This window comes from Neopsephotus bourkii, unplaced genomic scaffold, assembly GCF_033783945.1.
Source record: "Neopsephotus bourkii isolate Nb327-2 ecotype Australia unplaced genomic scaffold, CSIRO-AGI_Nbou_v1 NB_936, whole genome shotgun sequence".
NCBI lineage: Eukaryota > Metazoa > Chordata > Aves > Psittaciformes > Psittacidae > Neopsephotus > Neopsephotus bourkii.
The window spans coordinates 777,670-794,616 of NW_026901430.1; the positions used below are offsets into that span (position 1 = coordinate 777,670).

General features: G+C 43.0%; 1 protein-coding gene across 3 annotated transcripts in view; it reads right to left on the minus strand.

The window, feature by feature from the left end:
- The window catches only part of NRK (Nik related kinase), a 95,785-nt gene that overhangs the window by 23,564 nt on the left and 55,274 nt on the right, over positions 1 to 16,947 (minus strand). For 2 of the 3 annotated variants that reach the window (XM_061357984.1, XM_061357986.1), the window contains 8 exons: positions 16,498 to 16,650; positions 12,189 to 12,320; positions 11,298 to 11,365; positions 9,647 to 9,762; positions 6,835 to 6,932; positions 5,470 to 5,588; positions 2,835 to 2,928; positions 118 to 291 (listed from right to left, as the gene is read on the minus strand). In XM_061357984.1, coding sequence (XP_061213968.1) covers positions 118 to 291; positions 2,835 to 2,928; positions 5,470 to 5,588; positions 6,835 to 6,932; positions 9,647 to 9,762; positions 11,298 to 11,365; positions 12,189 to 12,320; positions 16,498 to 16,650 — 954 coding nt within the window. The remainder of the gene's footprint in view (positions 1 to 117; positions 292 to 2,834; positions 2,929 to 5,469; positions 5,589 to 6,834; positions 6,933 to 9,646; positions 9,763 to 11,297; positions 11,366 to 12,188; positions 12,321 to 16,497; positions 16,651 to 16,947) is intronic. The other variant, XM_061357985.1, reaches the window with a different exon arrangement.

Genomic DNA, 16,947 nt, shown 5'->3' on the forward strand with positions numbered 1-16,947 from the left:
AAAAATTCATCATAAAAAGAGACAGGATCATGGAGTTAAAAGGAACTTGATCTCAGGATCCTAAGGGCTGAAAGACAATGATGGTACAACTGATCCAATCTGTAATTTATCTCTTACCTTATTCAGAGGTTTGTTCTGAGGTTCCTGGCTGGTCAGTGGCACTTTTGGTGGGTTCACAGAGAAGTCTGAAATCTGGCTTTGCTGAAGGAGGTCTGGCAGGAGATAGTTCTGGTTGTTTATGCTCCAGAGGCCTTCTTGGGTGCTAGAAATTTGCTTCCCTAATATTGGATCCTGCACACAAGAATATACAGTTAAACTCCACATTTAGCATATGTCCAATTCAACTCCTGTTCATCAGACAATAAATAATGAGCATATGGGGAGAGGGTGCTCTACATGATGCATCGTACAAAGACAAACCCTATGGAAAAGTTAAAGTCAATAAATACAACAGTGTGTGGCAAACACCTGAGATATCAACAGTGGGTTCCCGCTTCTGAAGTTCTCCACGAATGTTCCCCATTTACATTACCATGACAGGTAAAGAAGCAACTTCATCCTCAGAGACACTTGGGACAGAATTAAATTACCTGCCCTAACATTACAGATCTGACCTCTGCCTGCCACAGGCAGAAGTACATCTTGGTTCTGGGCCTGTATTTAGTGAAAAGTCCCTTACCATTCCTTGCATTGCTACTTTCCATTTGCTGAGTTATGAAAGCTTATTCCAGAATGATGATATTCAGTTGCATCTAGTATCAGCATTTCCAGTGCAATGATGTTTGGCGCTACAACCTCCTTACAGGATCTCGCCTTAGCTTCAAGGAAATACTTGTAGGCTATGTAAGGTTGAGGCACCACACAAGCTGTCTCCCCAGCAGCACAAAGTACAGAGTAGGGGTTGGTTTCTGGGAATACATGGCCAAAAAGCTTTAAGAGGAAGAAAGACGGGCTGTGTGAAGCAAGTGGTGTCCCAGACTGGGAGGACAGTGATCAGTCAGGGTACCTGAACACCACTGGCACTGGAACACAGAGTGACAGGAGCCAACCACTACACTACAGAATTGCTCCTGAATTACACTGAAGCAGAAAGCACCAAACTCAAGCAGCTTCTGGCTGGCTGAATTCAAGGCAAGTCTGTGGATTGTACTGACTTCGATAAACAGCCTCCTGAAATCGGATCAGCTTTTCTGAATGCTGGCCAGAATATGGGGGTGGGGAGGGAGAGAAAACTAGCTCATTCTAAATAAGACAATTGCCTTTTAAAAAACAATTAACTAAAAAAATCAAATTCATGCTCAACGTATTTTACAGTTTAATTTAGATATAAAAACCCAAACCAAAACACACACATCTTTGTTTGAGATAAGGGAATCAAGCCAGTATGGGGCTTTTTAGTTCAGTTTTGAGTCAGATTCAGCTAAGATGAACCAAACCCCCATTTGAATCATTTGGGTAATCGGTGGTTGAGAAGTCCAACCACTTCAAACCAGTTCATGCATATGAGCCAGCAAAAGGGGTGCTTCCAACCCTATCTATTCTATGATTCTAAGGAGTCATTGAGACTCATGATGGCTGTGGTTGGTGCAACAGATAGGGGGAAATGGACAGGAGTCTCCATGAGAAGAAGGGAGAAGACTGGAAAGCAGAGACCTTTGGGGGGCGGGGGGGGAAGTCATCCCTCTGTTTACCTCCTGCAATGTCCTCCCCAAACCCACCAGAAATTGTGGCCTCCATTCTTTTCCAACTTCCCTAATCCTCAAGTCTGGGCCCCAAAGACCCCATCTTTCTCCTTTCCCTCAAGCAACCTATTTCCAGTGCCCAGATATCAGAGGAAAGGGGAAGCACCAGAGTGGTTCTGCCACAAAGAAAAGGAAAAAAGCAAAAACCAAAAGCAAAGCAAACCAAAAAACCCAAACTGGCTCATGCCCCATTTAAAATTCCTTCTCCAAAGCAGGGTCTTTCCTCCTCAAGGTTGGTGAGACAAAGGGAAAGCAGGACTCCTTCCCGAGTCAGGAAGGATGCCCCTCTGGTCTGAAGTTCAGAAGTCACAGTAGAGATAGAGAAAATTCCTTTTTGTTCCCAGCCCTGCCACAGCTCACAAAAGCAGCTCTGAGGAAAACACTGGTTTCATGGCAATTTGTTTTCTCTATCTGTGAAACGAGAGTACGCTGAGTAATACATGAGAAGTGCTCTGATGCAGAATGCAAGTCTTATTACTATAATTTTTTACAGTTTCCAACCACAAAGAACATTGTTCTGTTTTGTCTGTATTCATCTCTTCTGCACTAATATCTTTTTACAGGGGAAAATTCCCATGACATAAAGTCTCTACTAGAAAATACTGATAAGAAGGAACCACAATATGACATAGCAGAAGACATTTTTTGATAAGCTATCGGGGAGAGATCAAGTGTTTTTCCTATCTTCTGGTAATATTTTAAGTAGTAGGAGGTAGTTCTCTAAACTGATATAAAAAATGTCAAGATTTTAAAAAACCAGCTACAATGCACACCACCAATAATCCACAGCACCGCTTTATGCACCCTGCCAAGTGCCTTCAAGAAATATGTTGACATCAGAAACTACTACCAGGTCAATAACAAGGACAAATAAAGAAGTGCAATTTCATACCTAAATGTGAGCATTTTTACAGAAAGCACAAAATCTGAAACTATGCATTTTTTCAAGGCTTATAGCTATAATTTGCAATGACAGAGCAGGACTTCAGAGTGAAAATGCTGCCGAGGAGAAAAGGATACAGCATTTATCATGCGCATTAATGATCTGACTCCCCCCCACTGTACCCACCCCCTTACAAATGGCCAAATTACCTTCTGTTCTCCAATGATGCTTTGGGGTTTCAGTTCAATTCCGTCTGGTACTCTTGTCCTTGAGAAATCTGCCACTCTGCTGCTTAGCAGTTGCCTGGTAACAAACTCCAATTAATGAACAGAACTACTTTGGGGGGCTGTGGAGCGGGGAGAGCCACCCCCCCCCAAAAAAAAACAAAAACAAAAAACCCCATGTATACACATTCAAAAGTGAGCATCATCAACATTCACTAGTTACACTTACAGGTTCTTGAGAAAAAAGCAAGCTGATGAGTCTGTGGATGTGACTGAACGGACTTGAGCTCAAAGACCACTCAACACAGAGCAGGAGACTCTTCCCCACCTCCATGGAGAGCATCCCTTCATGTCCCTGCATTTCACCCATCATTTTTCAGGCACTGCCTAGCTCAGGCAAGTGAGAGCTGGTCCCTCAAGCTGTCATTTGAGAAGCGTCTACCTCAAAACTTCTATCTCCCCTCAGACACTAACCTGTGGGGTGCAATTACAAGCCACTCTGCTCTCCTGAGAAAGAGCATCAGCTGCACTTGCAAGAGGGTATCAGGGACCTCTGCCAGTGCCTAATAGGACAGGCTACACTGGAATTTCATACTGTGAACCAGTTCTGAAAACACGGACATCCTCACCTTATGTACAAAAGAACCAAAATGTTGCCCAGTGCATATATAGACAGAAGAACCTAATTGCTGCTGGACTGGCTGTGGCCAAAAGGCCACCTACCCCAGTATTCTGTCTTCAAGAGTGACTAAAGGCACATACATAAAGAAAGAGTAAGAAGGCAGCAAGCAGCTGTGATATACCCCAGCATAGTACTGCTTCCTATACAACCCTGGTATCTTTGCATTTTAAACTTTTTCACCCAAGTGAAACTACCTCAAACTTCTGTCAGTGAGGCTCTGGCCCCATTTCTGTGCATTTCTACCCCATATTATTTATTTATTCCACTTACGTATTTATATCCATTTCTTTATTACTGCAATTCATTTAAGCCTATTACGTTTCCATCTCTTTTCCAGTAATTATAAAACGGACTTGATTCAGGATGCTGGTATGAAAGGGCCTGCAGTGCCACGTGCCAATTGGTAGGACAGTGTAAAGATGTTTTCTTGGTTTATTTGGTTTGGGTGTTTGGGTTTTTGTGGGTTTGGTCAGTTGGGTTTTGGTGGGGATTTTGTTGGGTTTGGATTTTTGTTTTTCATATAAGTGTGTGTGTTTGGTTTGTTGTGTTTCTTTTTTATGTTGCCCAATGCAGTAACGAAGGAGGTCTGGCACAGAATGACCAACTTCAGATGGTTGTGAAAGAGCACAAGGTTTTGTGGACCTTTTTCATTCTTAATTTTTTGGTTTGGCTCATGTCCCCCTTTCTATGAGAGGAGATGCAAATAACACACGCGGACTTCCAAAGGCAGTGATACCACTCCTGAAAATCATTACAGCATGCAAGGATCACAGCAATCTCACACACAGCAAATTCGTTGCTACAGGGCAAACCTGTACTTTTATGTAGAGTCTTTCTGAGGTCTAGGATGAATTCAATGACCTAGAGTGAATAAAACTTTTTACGGATCAGAGTAAGGTGGTCTGGAAGAGGAGCAGTAAGGAAATAAAGGCAATACAGTAAAAAGACAACTCCCTCCTCATCTCTCAGCTTTGAAAATGAACTTCAGAAATGCAAATCAGGAGCATATGCAGGCACAAAAACACTGCCTTCTTCAGAGCAGCACAGGGGAAAGGGCTGGTACCAGGCCAGTGCAATAGCTCTCCAGTAGTGCTACAAATCTGTGCACCTCTTCCTAAAGACTGACAAAACTGTGTGTGCAATGATGCCAGAGGAGCAAGACCCCCACTGAAGAGAGATCTGTGGCCTGCAATGCACTTCAAAGTAAATCCTAGAACTTGACTTAAATGGAAGTTTCTTTTCAAGAAAATTAGAAGTTTCATTCATCAGTACTAAAAAATAATTCTGTTTGCTGTTCCAAACAGCGGGGCTGGCCAACCGATCCCCGACTCTTTCACCTGGACCAGTGAGCTACTCACACGCCATTATTTCTCAGCAGAATACAGGTTTGCATGACAGGTAAAACACCACAAGATGTCAGTCACAAAATCAACATGAGAAACTGGAAAGGGGGAGAGAAACAGCCCTGGTGAAGGAATCAGCTTTTCAGTGGTAACTATTTCTCCCAGAGTGAAGAGATTACCTGCATACAAGGGTCATGTTTGCCTTGCTTTTTTCACTGTAACCCGTGTTTAGCGTGAAGGGGTACAGTTTTCCTTCCCTCTCCTTTTTTTATTTTCAGAAATTCATTACACATAGATCAATGTGAAGCAATCCCTATAAAAGCACTACCTATTGACATTCAGTTAAAACGAGACATTTCCTCATTGTCCCAGGGCAGCAAGTCATCAAAGCTAATTACATGGCATACATCTGACGGAGCAAACATTTACCCCCGGGAGTTCATTACAGTGCAATTAAACTGCTTAATTACAACTGACATAAATGATTGATATTAACTTCAGAGGGAGGTAGGATGCATGTATGCCAACTTCCTCCAGATATTTAGAAATGTGTAACACAAAGGAAGAAAATAACAATTAAAGACATCAAGCAAACCTTGTGTGGTTCACCTCATCCTCATCGCTGCTGCTGACTTCATCACTTGATGAAGAATAGTCTGCTGCTTTTAAGAATGAGTTGGAGCTGTCCTTCACCTTGGCAAAGGAGGGTGGACTCTGCATATAGAAAACTCAGTTGACATTTTTTCTCATGGAAGAACTCATTGCTAAACAGCATGTTCAGTATTTTATTGCCCCAAATATAATTATTGTCACTTCCACACCAAAAAACCTTTATTAGAAAGTTGGTGCTTTTCCTGGTCCATCACAAGTGGGTGCTTCACACAGGAATAAAACACATGATTTTCCCAAAAGGTGAAAGGTGACTAACTTCAGTTGGTATGTTATTTTGCATCTCAAACATTCATGATCCAATCCCTGCACTTTGCAGGAGCACAGAAGTACTTCCTTTCTCGCAGAAGAAAAGGAGTGCTCTGCACTAGGACTAAAGGATTACAGCAGCTTGAGTTTTGTTCCAGCCCTGGACTACCTTGAAGCTTGTGGGGCCATGCCTGAGCCCAGGCTGTGCCTGCACAGATCAGGTACAGAGGAGCTTTAGGCTGGAAAGGCAACACATGCACAGCCGTGGCTCACAACCACAGGGCAGTTAGACACGCCAGTCCTACAGGCCTCCCACACTATTGGCAATGGCTTAAGCTCACAGTCTTCTTCAGACCTCCAGTCTCTGACAAGCCAGGGGGAGCTGGGGACCCCAGTAAGCCGCAGCTGTCCCCTGTTGCCCCACTCTGCAACCCCTGGAGCCAAAGAGGCCTGCCTGTGAAGTTTTAAAATGCCAAGCATCCCACATGTGAGCTCAAACATCCTGCACATGAGCTCTTGCACAAGGCACCATGGGCTCCGGCTGTCCGATAGGCATCTCCCCCTCCCCACCCCAAACACCACCAAAGATAAGAAATGCCTCAGTAAATAAGAAAGAGAAATAGCAATCATTCCTTTCAATCTGCAAACAGACCCAGGACAATCTTGAGTGTGTCACAGACTGGCAGCATGTATTCCAGGCAGTTACACACCAGATATCTGCACAAGCCACTGGTGTGGTCTTGACTTCTGGGCTGCATGACAACTGATCAATGACCTCCTGAAATACCAAAGACAGACCCTTCTCTTCTAAAGATTTATGATCAGACAAGTTCAGGAAAAGTGAACTCTGGTGATGACCTGGGCTGGACACAAGTCAGACACGGACATGTTAACACAGCAGTAAGCTCAAGCCAGTCCCACGCAGCCTCTCAGGTGGACTCATTAGCGAGCAAACTCCAGCACCAACAGAGGAGCTGTCTGCACAGACACACCCTCACTGAAAACGATGAGCAAAAATACCAATGGATTTAAAAGAACCTACTGCAACGTGGCCTGGATGAAAAACATTTTCAGGCTTCTTCTGCAGCTGCAAATGGTTCTGGGACAAAGCGTTCTCTGCCTTGGCTGGTCCTGCATTCCCTGGGAAAACAGGAAGAAGTGTATTTTTTTCAATGCATGTGTAGCAGGGTGAGAGAAGGGATTAATAAGACTTGCTTCCCTGTGGATCTGGATGCTACAATATTATGTATATATATTGATACTGATGTAGTTCAATGCTGCAAGAGCAAGACAAGAAAACCAAACCCTTGGCAACCAATGAGCAACCAGTTCTATGGACTGGAAGGCAGCTTGCAAGGCTAAAGGGTGAGGACATGCTAATCCCCGACTCTGGTCCTCTTTCTGAGGGGAGACAGCTCATCGTATTAGCAACTGCTACTCATATTCCAGCATTAAAGGTGACTGCAGACAAGGCGGGTCAGGGAGAAGATACAGGAGCCTGGGCCCCAGCTGCACATATTCACAAGTTAACAGATGTGCTGCTGAGATTTGGCTTTCATAAAACTGCTCCACAAAACCAGTTTGATTCTCTAAACCCAACTGGACTGAGGGCAAACAGCAGCATTAGACTCCACTCATGAGCATGGGGGGGTCAAGCTAAAAGCAGAAGAGGATTCACCACTTCCCATGGCAACATAGGGAGAACCACCTTCCAGTCCCTGCTTCCCCTTGAGCACACAGCATCACTTCTCAGCTCCCATTCCCACTCTGCCTGTGGGGAAGTAGGTAACAACAGCCCTCATCTGCAGAGAGCTGCTCCTGCCATGAGCCAACTCAATGCCAGTTGGTAGCTTGTGACACTGTGCCCAGGGTCAGGTGCTGGTGGCACTAGACTTCCCTCCCTGGTGGCATGGGGACCTACGCTTGCCACTGTGCTTGAACAGCTACCTAACACACAAGCAAACAAGACTAGAAGAGTTGGAGTCCATCTGCATGTGCTGACGCCATGTTAGGAGGGATGCTTGCAAGTAATGAAGCAAATCTTGCCTTTCAATAACCCCACTACCCACAGAACTACCTGGGAACAGCAAAAGTTGCCTAGGAGAGATACTGTCTGCTGCGCATACTTCCTGATACAAGCAGATGTACCCTCACCCTGCCACTGGGACACACTAGCCAGCTCAGTCTACTTTGTTCAGCAATTTCTCCTCTCCCACCACTACCAACAGGACTCCTTGCAAGTTAAGGAGGAAGAATTGAAGCTCACACAAATTCAGATTTGTGTTTGGTAATTTAGATCGGTTTATCACAATGGCTTCATGTACTCATGCAGTTTTCAAAGCTTTTAAACTTTAGAACTCCTTATTGGTCAATGAGTACCTTAGCAACTCAGCAGAAATATTAGCTTTAAAGTATTTATAGGCCTTTCCTGCCCAATTCATTACCCCTGCGGGTTTGGGAAAGCAACAAACTCTTTCTGGAACACCATATGCCAGAACTAACTGTAATTTAATGACACTTAAGAACCCAAGGAGACAGTTTAAACCACAGGGGAGATTTTCTATTTTTTCCATTGCTGGTGAGGTTTTCATTTCCCCATGCCAAAATAGCACAGGAGTTACACATCACACAGACACTGCAAAGTTGAGATGGGCTGCTGCACATTGCTCATCTCTACGCTGTTATTCAAACACAGAATGACATGAGAGCAAAAAGAAACAAAACCCAAGCAGTTTAAATTGTGTTTCTGGTTTCTCTTGAAGCAAAGCTTCCTATTCTGCGTAGTTAGTGAAAGCAAAACTGGCTCAACTGTATAAGTGTCATAAATAAGTAATTTGTTCTTCATTTATCAAGGGCTTGTAAATTAACAGTGTGAGCCTCAGTTTAAAAATAAATTACCTCAGCAGCTCACTGGTGTGGTTTCAGAACACTTTTAGCATCCACCCTGCTCTGAGTTGAACTCGATTCCCCATGTCCCCCATCTTTAGGAGTCAAGCTGGAGGCAAAGCACTGCAACATGTCACTGTGCTTGCAAGGAGCTATGGAAGAAATTGCCCTACAGTTGACCCACAGAAAACACCCTTAGGAGTAACAACAGAGGAACAAAGCTGTCCACTTCTGCTCCATGTCCCCATCCGCCATAATCTCCAGTCATCTCTCAGGAGCCAGTGTTTGTACAGGAAAAATTCTGCACAACCATGAGCAAGCCCGCTGTGTTCCTACACCCCTACCAGTAATACCAAGAAAGCCTACAGTGCTGCATTTTCTTCAATTTGATGTGGGTATCTCTATCTTTTAACTTCATTTGTCTTTTTTTTCAGTTCCACTATCGTTCTGCAAATAAAAAACTATTGGAGGAATGTAGCATAAGGTGCTGTGGAGTCTCACACTTCCTTCAGCCAATACATTATTAGAGTACAGAAATATCAGTGTACATAAACTGCTCATCTGTATCATCCCATCAAGTGGGTAATGCAAAAAAGCAGCATATGGTTATGCAGAAAGTGCCAGTGGGTGAACCCTAGTACTGGCATACATCTGTAATGTTGGCTCTGCTGAGTTTCAGTGGTGTCAGTAAGTGGAACAGAACTGATATTTTTCAATTCTTAATTGAGGCAATTCAGATTTCCTATATGGAAATATGTTCGCTGTTACTTTTTGACTCAAAAGAAACATTTATGTTTTAAGAACATGGAACCACAAAATCCAGAGGGCTTTCAAAAGCCCACCACCAGAAGACACCGTTAAGAAAAGTACTCCATTTGTAATGCAGCACTTGACAACCTGCTGAAGCCTGTTTCATCTGATAGGAATTTTGCACATTTAGACTGCTGGATTTTTGACTTAGGAGTCACCTGAGGTTGACCAGCTGCTCTGATGAGATCCCATCTCCCACTCCTTGTTGCCAGAAGTGCTGCTGCTGCTGTTTAGCTTCAGAGCATGTCCCCTGGGGGATGACTGATGACTGTTACTAAACAGAAAGACAAAAAGCAGATGAGAGTACCTTGCATGCAGGAACACAGACTGGAATGGACCTTCTAAGCCACTGAGTTGAGTTCCCTGCTTCTACTGCATGGTATAATAATCCTGATAAACATAAATTGCATATCCATTGCTGCTCCAAGCAGGGCCACCCAGTACGGAGAGAAGATGATGGAAGGAACAATATCCTCTGGGCAGTCATTCTGGGAGATTACAGAGACTCCTAAGTGATTACAAAATACCCTACTATATGTACTCCTCCCTTGGCCTCTTCGGATCTGTGTCACTCCTGATTCCAACATCTCATGGCTTTTACAAATAAACAAACATGCTCCAGTACTATCCTACAAAATATGTTGTCATCCACTTATCAATGGAGAAAGGAATGCATTGAACATAATGCATTGGACTAATGCATTACTTGCATGGTTCTTTTCTGCTTTGCCTCACAGAATTTCTAAGTAGAGAGCATTTAGGGCTTGACTTCAATTGAAAATTATTTAGATGTCTCTGGCTCATCAGAAGCGCTACACATTATTTTGTTATGTCAGCTAAATCTACTTCACTTTCAAGTCTCTCCAATGCTAGTTTCTCACAGCATTTTGTTCCCTCCGTAGACATCCAATAGGGGCTACCCTTTATTGCTGAGCTCTCTGCATTCTTGGCATTTTCTCCCGGGATATGAAAACAGTCTGCTTCAAGGGCAGACTGCCAAAATAGTGAAGATTCACCTACAGACAACTTGTTCAAGCTACTACCAGCTAAAACAAAGCTGCAAGTTTCACTCGCTGAGACTGCCTATACAGGCAGCTGGTGCCAGACCCCTACCTGCTGAAGTATCCAGGCACCTAACTCCCTTTTGAAACCAATGGCTCTGGTGCAGATGTAGAACATCTGCAAAAGCATCCAGGCAGCCCTGACCAGCATCACTCCCACCTGCCATGGCCAGTGTCTAGGTTAGGATCTCAAGTAACCTGCATCTTCAGCAGCCAGCTGCTCTAATGTGAAGGGAAAGTAAAGCATCACTGAATCGCAAGTTCAATGAATGCCCAACGCACTGCCCATTAACTAGGAAACAGATGCACAGCTTGCATCCAACATGCTCACGCATGCCAAACAGACTAAGCCAAATGAAATAACTCATTGCAGGAATTATTACAGATGGAACAGCTCTCGTATGTTAAAAATACTGCTTTCCAGCGGATGACAGAACTAACTTGCATGTAAAGGAGGAGGAGGTCTAAGAGAATTTTGTTTCTTTTTACATCAGTTATGTCTATCATTAGAAGGAAGCTGGCTTAGACACTTCCTTCAGGTTTAAGATCACAAAGTTTAGTTAGTTATTTTTCTGAACAAACTAACACAGAAGACAAAATATTTTTATCTGCTTATTAAATGAGGTACGAACCCATGTCAGTTTTCCTGTCACTGAGGTTATGGCTTCATTTTTTAATTAACTTGCTTTAGTTTTCCTACTGACAGTAAATCAGCATTGGTATAAGCATAAAATACTGAAGAGCTTACCTTGAAAGACATCTCTGATGGCCAGGCTGGTCCCTGCTGTAAAATTTAGAGGTTGTCCTTTCTGGAACCTTAAGGATTTAATAGAATGTTTTAAGGTTGCTACTGATATTGTACACTCGGTTAATAAACATAATGCTTACCCCATACCAGTGCAAGAATAGGACTAACAAACATAAATTAATAATGCTACAGTGGGAGCTGTGGAGAAGTCTTCCATGATAACAACACTGGAAGCTGCAAGTCAGCAGTAGGTGCTTCTAATTTGCTCCAAGCCTGTGCAATCTATCAGGGTGCAGACTGCAAGAGGTTCACATATTTCCTTAGAGTCAGCATTATTCTTGCTCAATATTTAAAGCAGACAAGGAAACGCATCTGCAGTCATTTAATGCAGCTTTCCCTAGGTGGTGGGTTACCAGTGTTGCTATCAAAGGGCTGGGGGAAGAGACACACACAAACATTCCCCAGCTGCAAAGTAATAAAATGAACACATACACACATGCACACACACATCCCCGCACAAATATTCTTGTACTTGCTCTTAATAGTTCTGTTAAAAAGAGAAACACCCCACCACCTGAACTACACAGACTAACGAGCTTTTCTGCAACAGGCCAGATTTTTCACAGACAGGTACAAATATTTACATGGTCTAACAAAAGAAGTGTATCCACACTTGCAGATCCTGCTGATATTATATACATACACTCAGAATATTGGCCTGCTTATGAATTCATATCTTCTTTCCAGATTACTGAGACTAGGTTAATGTACAAGCAATGGGATTTTTATTGAGTTTTATGAAGTCCAAAGGATGGATCCTACACAGCGCAGGGGAACTGAGTGGAGTGCTATTAACCACCAACAGTGCCAAACACCCAGAGTTTCACATACCTTTGGGGGTTGTTCTTCACTTTGACTGATGCTCCAGAATACATCATCCTGTACAGGGCTGAGTGGTGTCGTCACCATATCTGACAATGAACTGCTGTGGTACACATCCTTACTAGCCCGGAAATTTTCACACTTGAAACAAATGAAATACATATTGCCTGCGTTTAAAAGGTATCTTCAAAGATATCAAATTGGAGTGTTAGGATAGCAAATGCCTTAATCAGAGTGAGGGTGAGGGGAGGAGGTGAGGAAAAAAAAAAAAATCAAACCACTTCCTTACAAAGTCTTTGTGCCAAGAAAATAAGCAGCATAAAACCGAAACTAAAATACTCAACATTGGTCCTTTGATTTTTTTTCTGTATTTAAAGAAAAAGGAAAACAAACAAAAGGGAAGGAAAGATCCCTTAAATTCTACGCACTAATGATCGATTACAGTGGCATCTCCCAAAGGGGAAGAAAGGCAGAGAGCTAAAAATGTCAACTGAATATACTGATCCTCCCTAAGGTGAGAAATTCTTTGGACACAAGACTGAGATGGAACACACAGGAAAGCTGTGTGAGCTGGGCCCATCTTGAAGGATTCCTATGCCAGAACCAACTGGATGTTACAGAAATTAACAAATATTAGAGAAATGCCTGAAGCTCTACCACTTTGTGCTCTATCTTGTAAGACCTCCCATGCAAGGGAACTCTCTGAGAAGCACCTCTCAAACGCATGGCAAGACCACCATCCCCACCACTTGCAAGCCTAAGGAAGAGGCTGGCAATTTTTGTCCGAGTCAAAGTGCAAACTCTTGTGTCCCAGCTGAGTTCCTGCAGCTCAGATCAGAGGCAGATGCAGTTCAAGTTTCACCAAAGAACAACCCAAATTGATTTACCAGCCCAAGCCTATAAAATTCTCCTGTTCTCCAGTCTTAACAACTAAAACACAATAACTGAGAATGCACACAACTTTTCAATAATATAATAATATTATGAACTCTCTATGGCTCTACAAAACTAATTATTTAATGGGAACAATGTTCAAAATCACCTAAATATTGACAGGTAGTAACTCTAAAACCAATCAGAGATGCCAAACATCCATTCAAACATCCCAGCACCACCTCCCAGACTAGCACTGCAAAGTCAACTATCAAAAAACAGTCCTGAGAAGTTCACCTAGTTAAATATTCAGGTGCTTTTTCTACCTTTGGGGGACAATATGCTGTCTTGACTCCCCTTACAGAAAAGAGCTTTTTCAGCAGTTATAACATCTCATAATCCATGTCCTTTTATTTTGTCAAAGCTACTTCTTTTGTCCAACATGATTATCACTAATAATAGCTTTTAGTTAACCATAATTATTTCAACAGCAAAGTGCTCCCTTGAAACAATTCATCATGGGTATAGAAATGGGTTTTACAGCAAGTGTATTATTATCAGAATATAGGAAGATTTTTTTCCTTCCCACTTTTTCGACAAGGTACTTACATTTCTTGCTAAATTCCAGCTTTTGAGTCCTGCAGACTACCAAAAAACTATTTGTGCTTAAAAGCAGGGATGAGCTTTGTTGAATCATGATATAAGAGTCTGTGTGAATTCCAGCTCTGGAGATAGTACCCACATACCTTATCTGGGCAGAGAGAGACCAGTACACTGGTTCCATGTGAAGCCAAGAAGAAACATCTGATTTTGGGATGATTTCTGTAGGACCTGCAAGTCTTTGCAATTCCACAGCAAGCCAAAAACATCTCAGATAATCCTCAAAACCATAATGTTTCATATTGCCCTTAAGTTTTACAGATAAAATAACTGGGGAGGGGGGGGAAGAGAGGAGCTGTGTATTAAAAAAAAAAAAACCAAACCCTAACAATGATTCTAAACTACTGAGACTTGAGCCTTCAATTGTTTTTATTATAAGTAATACTGAGAGAACAGCAGCTTCTCTCATGCACAGAAAGAACTGGCATACTACCGTCTTAAAATCATAAAGGCACACCTAACAGGGCTAAGGAAAAGGACCCTTTGCTCCCTGAAATTATAACACAAGGTGATACAGTACAAAAGACTGACCACTAGAGTTAGTTTAAAAAGATTCAGGTGCAAGAAGTTTTAAAAAGACTGCACTGCTTTTTGGAGGATGTCTAAGTTACAAATTTGCACTGAATCTTTATTTGAACCGAGCCTACATACAGGGGGTATGTAAGTGCAACTGTTGTTACAAAACAGCATCAGAAAAAGGATTTTCTTAAACTTATGAGTAGATCTGCTCTGGGATACTGGGTCAATCTATGTCACATTGATAGGCACAGCTAGTTTTTCTAATACCGTTACCTTTCTTGTTCTGTTTCAGCCACATTATTCCAGACAACAGAGATCTAGCTAGCAAATCCTACAGAAAAGCCACAGAGTCAATAAAAAAATGGAGTTCATTTCAGATACGAGATAAATTCCTCCACTAAGTCAGGTGTGATATTCTGCAGGTAGCCCAGAACAGCTCATCCCATACCACCACAGAGAGCCAGATCTGCTGCCGTGCTGCAGCAAACACAAGACAAGTGGAAATGGTACACTGTGATCTGGTAATATGCCACTTTTCCCTTACCAGACAGATAGGATATAAGACACTGAGAAATCATGCACCTTCTGCCTCAGGGGCTGCATTAAGATTTCCAGTGAAAACATTTTAAGAGAGATTTGGGCAATACGGTCACTTAAAATAAGAAGTCATTTTTGTCTGAGCAGAGCGGTGATAACAGATGATCCCTCTCAGACAAACCTGTCTGGAAGTTCTTCATCACAGACATCTGTGATGAATACAGCCTGCATTTTAGCTCTGCACTTCACTTTTATTTTAAATCAACACGGCACACACATGTATCGAACTTCACAAGCGTATTGCTGTGAGTCTTTCAATTTCCAGGTGACTAACTGGTCCATCACTCATTCCCTTAACACTTCATACAGTTAATGCAGGCAGCATACCCAAACACTCTGCTATTCTCATCAACAGCTGCTGCCAACCAGCAAAAGAAAGCACAACCCTTCAGAGGATTTATAAACTAGCCATTAAGTTCATCTGGTCTCCATGCTAACACAGCAGGTGAGAGTACAGACTGACTTCTGCCTGTCCGCACGGTCTATATCAGCTGAAGCACTGACTTGTGAGTGGGTATCAGGGCAGCTACCAGCAGGGAGTGAAATCACACGGTAACAGCTATATATCACTTGCTGCTATTATCCTTAAGTAACACCATCACTTTAAACATCATAAAATTTTTATAGTGCAGTTTCCATCAAGGAGTGTAAGAGATTGGTAAATATTGCTTCATTCTTCACTCCCCTTGGCAGCTGGGAAAGGTACTACCCAAAAAGAGAAGCACTGACAGAGTGAAAAGTAATGCAGCGATTTGTCCTAGATGATGCAGCCAGCTCCTTTCATGCCAAGAGCATCATTTTAACAGGGCAGGACTATTTCCTCTGCAGTCACTGTGCTCCTACAGAAACCCATACACCCTGCAATGAACTATGGACTCTCCCACTACTATTGCAGGGCTGAAATATTTGCCTCAAGAAAGCTGCCAGCCTCTACCCAAGGTTAAGATACAAACATCCTTCTTGTTGATCTTGCAACAGCTCTCCAGTGATTTGATGCTACAACCCAGGCCACCAACTCAGCCCAGTCACAATACTCTTGACTTGAAATGACAAACAGGCCCTGGAAAAAAGGATGTGAAAAGATACACAAATATTTTCCCAGGTAAAAGCTATCAGGTGAAATGGGCCTTTTCTCTCCCAGCAGCTGTCTATGGTGATATTTGCATCATCATCAAAAAGCAGTCTGAGCAGGAAAGGCACAGGGGGGCTTTGACTTAAATATGCTAACTGCACCTATAAATAGGACCTGTAGTGACAGGACAAGGGGTGATGATTGTAAACTAAAAGAGGGTAGACAAAGACTAGAGATAAGGAAGAGATTTTTTTATAATGAGGGTGGTGAAACACTGAAAAAGATTGCTCAAAAAGGTAGTAGACTATTCAGGGGTTGCAACAGCACAGTCATTTAGGCTTTCTGTGACACATTTAAGAGTAATGCCATGGAATCAGTAATCAGGCATCAAGTATTTAAAGATAACTGTTATCTAATCCTGATCTGCAGTGTCTTAATTCCACATAGAATTTATCAGCACATGGTGGCACCAAGAAACCTCTGAGCTGGTTTGCACAGGCTTCAGTTGTTTGTGCCAGGAGAGAAGGGAATCAGGTTTTAGACACGCTGCTCTGCACCCACACTTTCTCCTGCCCATCTGGGGCAGCAGTACCATACCTGTACTAACATGGCTCTCTGCGGTGCAGGGGTGCAAGGGCTGGAGCTGCTGCCAGAGCCCATCCTGGTGTGTGGCGTGGCTTCATGCCCCAGCACTGCTGGCCACTGGAGGGAAGACTGGATGGTGTCACTTAGCTTTCTTCGGTCCTCAGCCTGAGAAGGAGAAAAGTAGCAGCATGCTGTACACTGAGCCTCCGGCATCACAGCCTGGATGTTCTCCATCAGCAGCACAGTTCACATCATCCCTGATGGACCTCCCCCACTGGGGAGGTCAGCCCTGGCACAATATGAACCATTACTACATCTCCATCTGCAATCCTTCCTTCTCCATCAAGTCTCCAAACTTCAGCAAGGCAAAGGGCCCCGAGCTGCCATCTGCTGTGTTCTAGGACATCCTCCTGGCTGCAGGTTGGAATTTTAGCTGGGAGGAATCATCTGTCTGTACTTGCT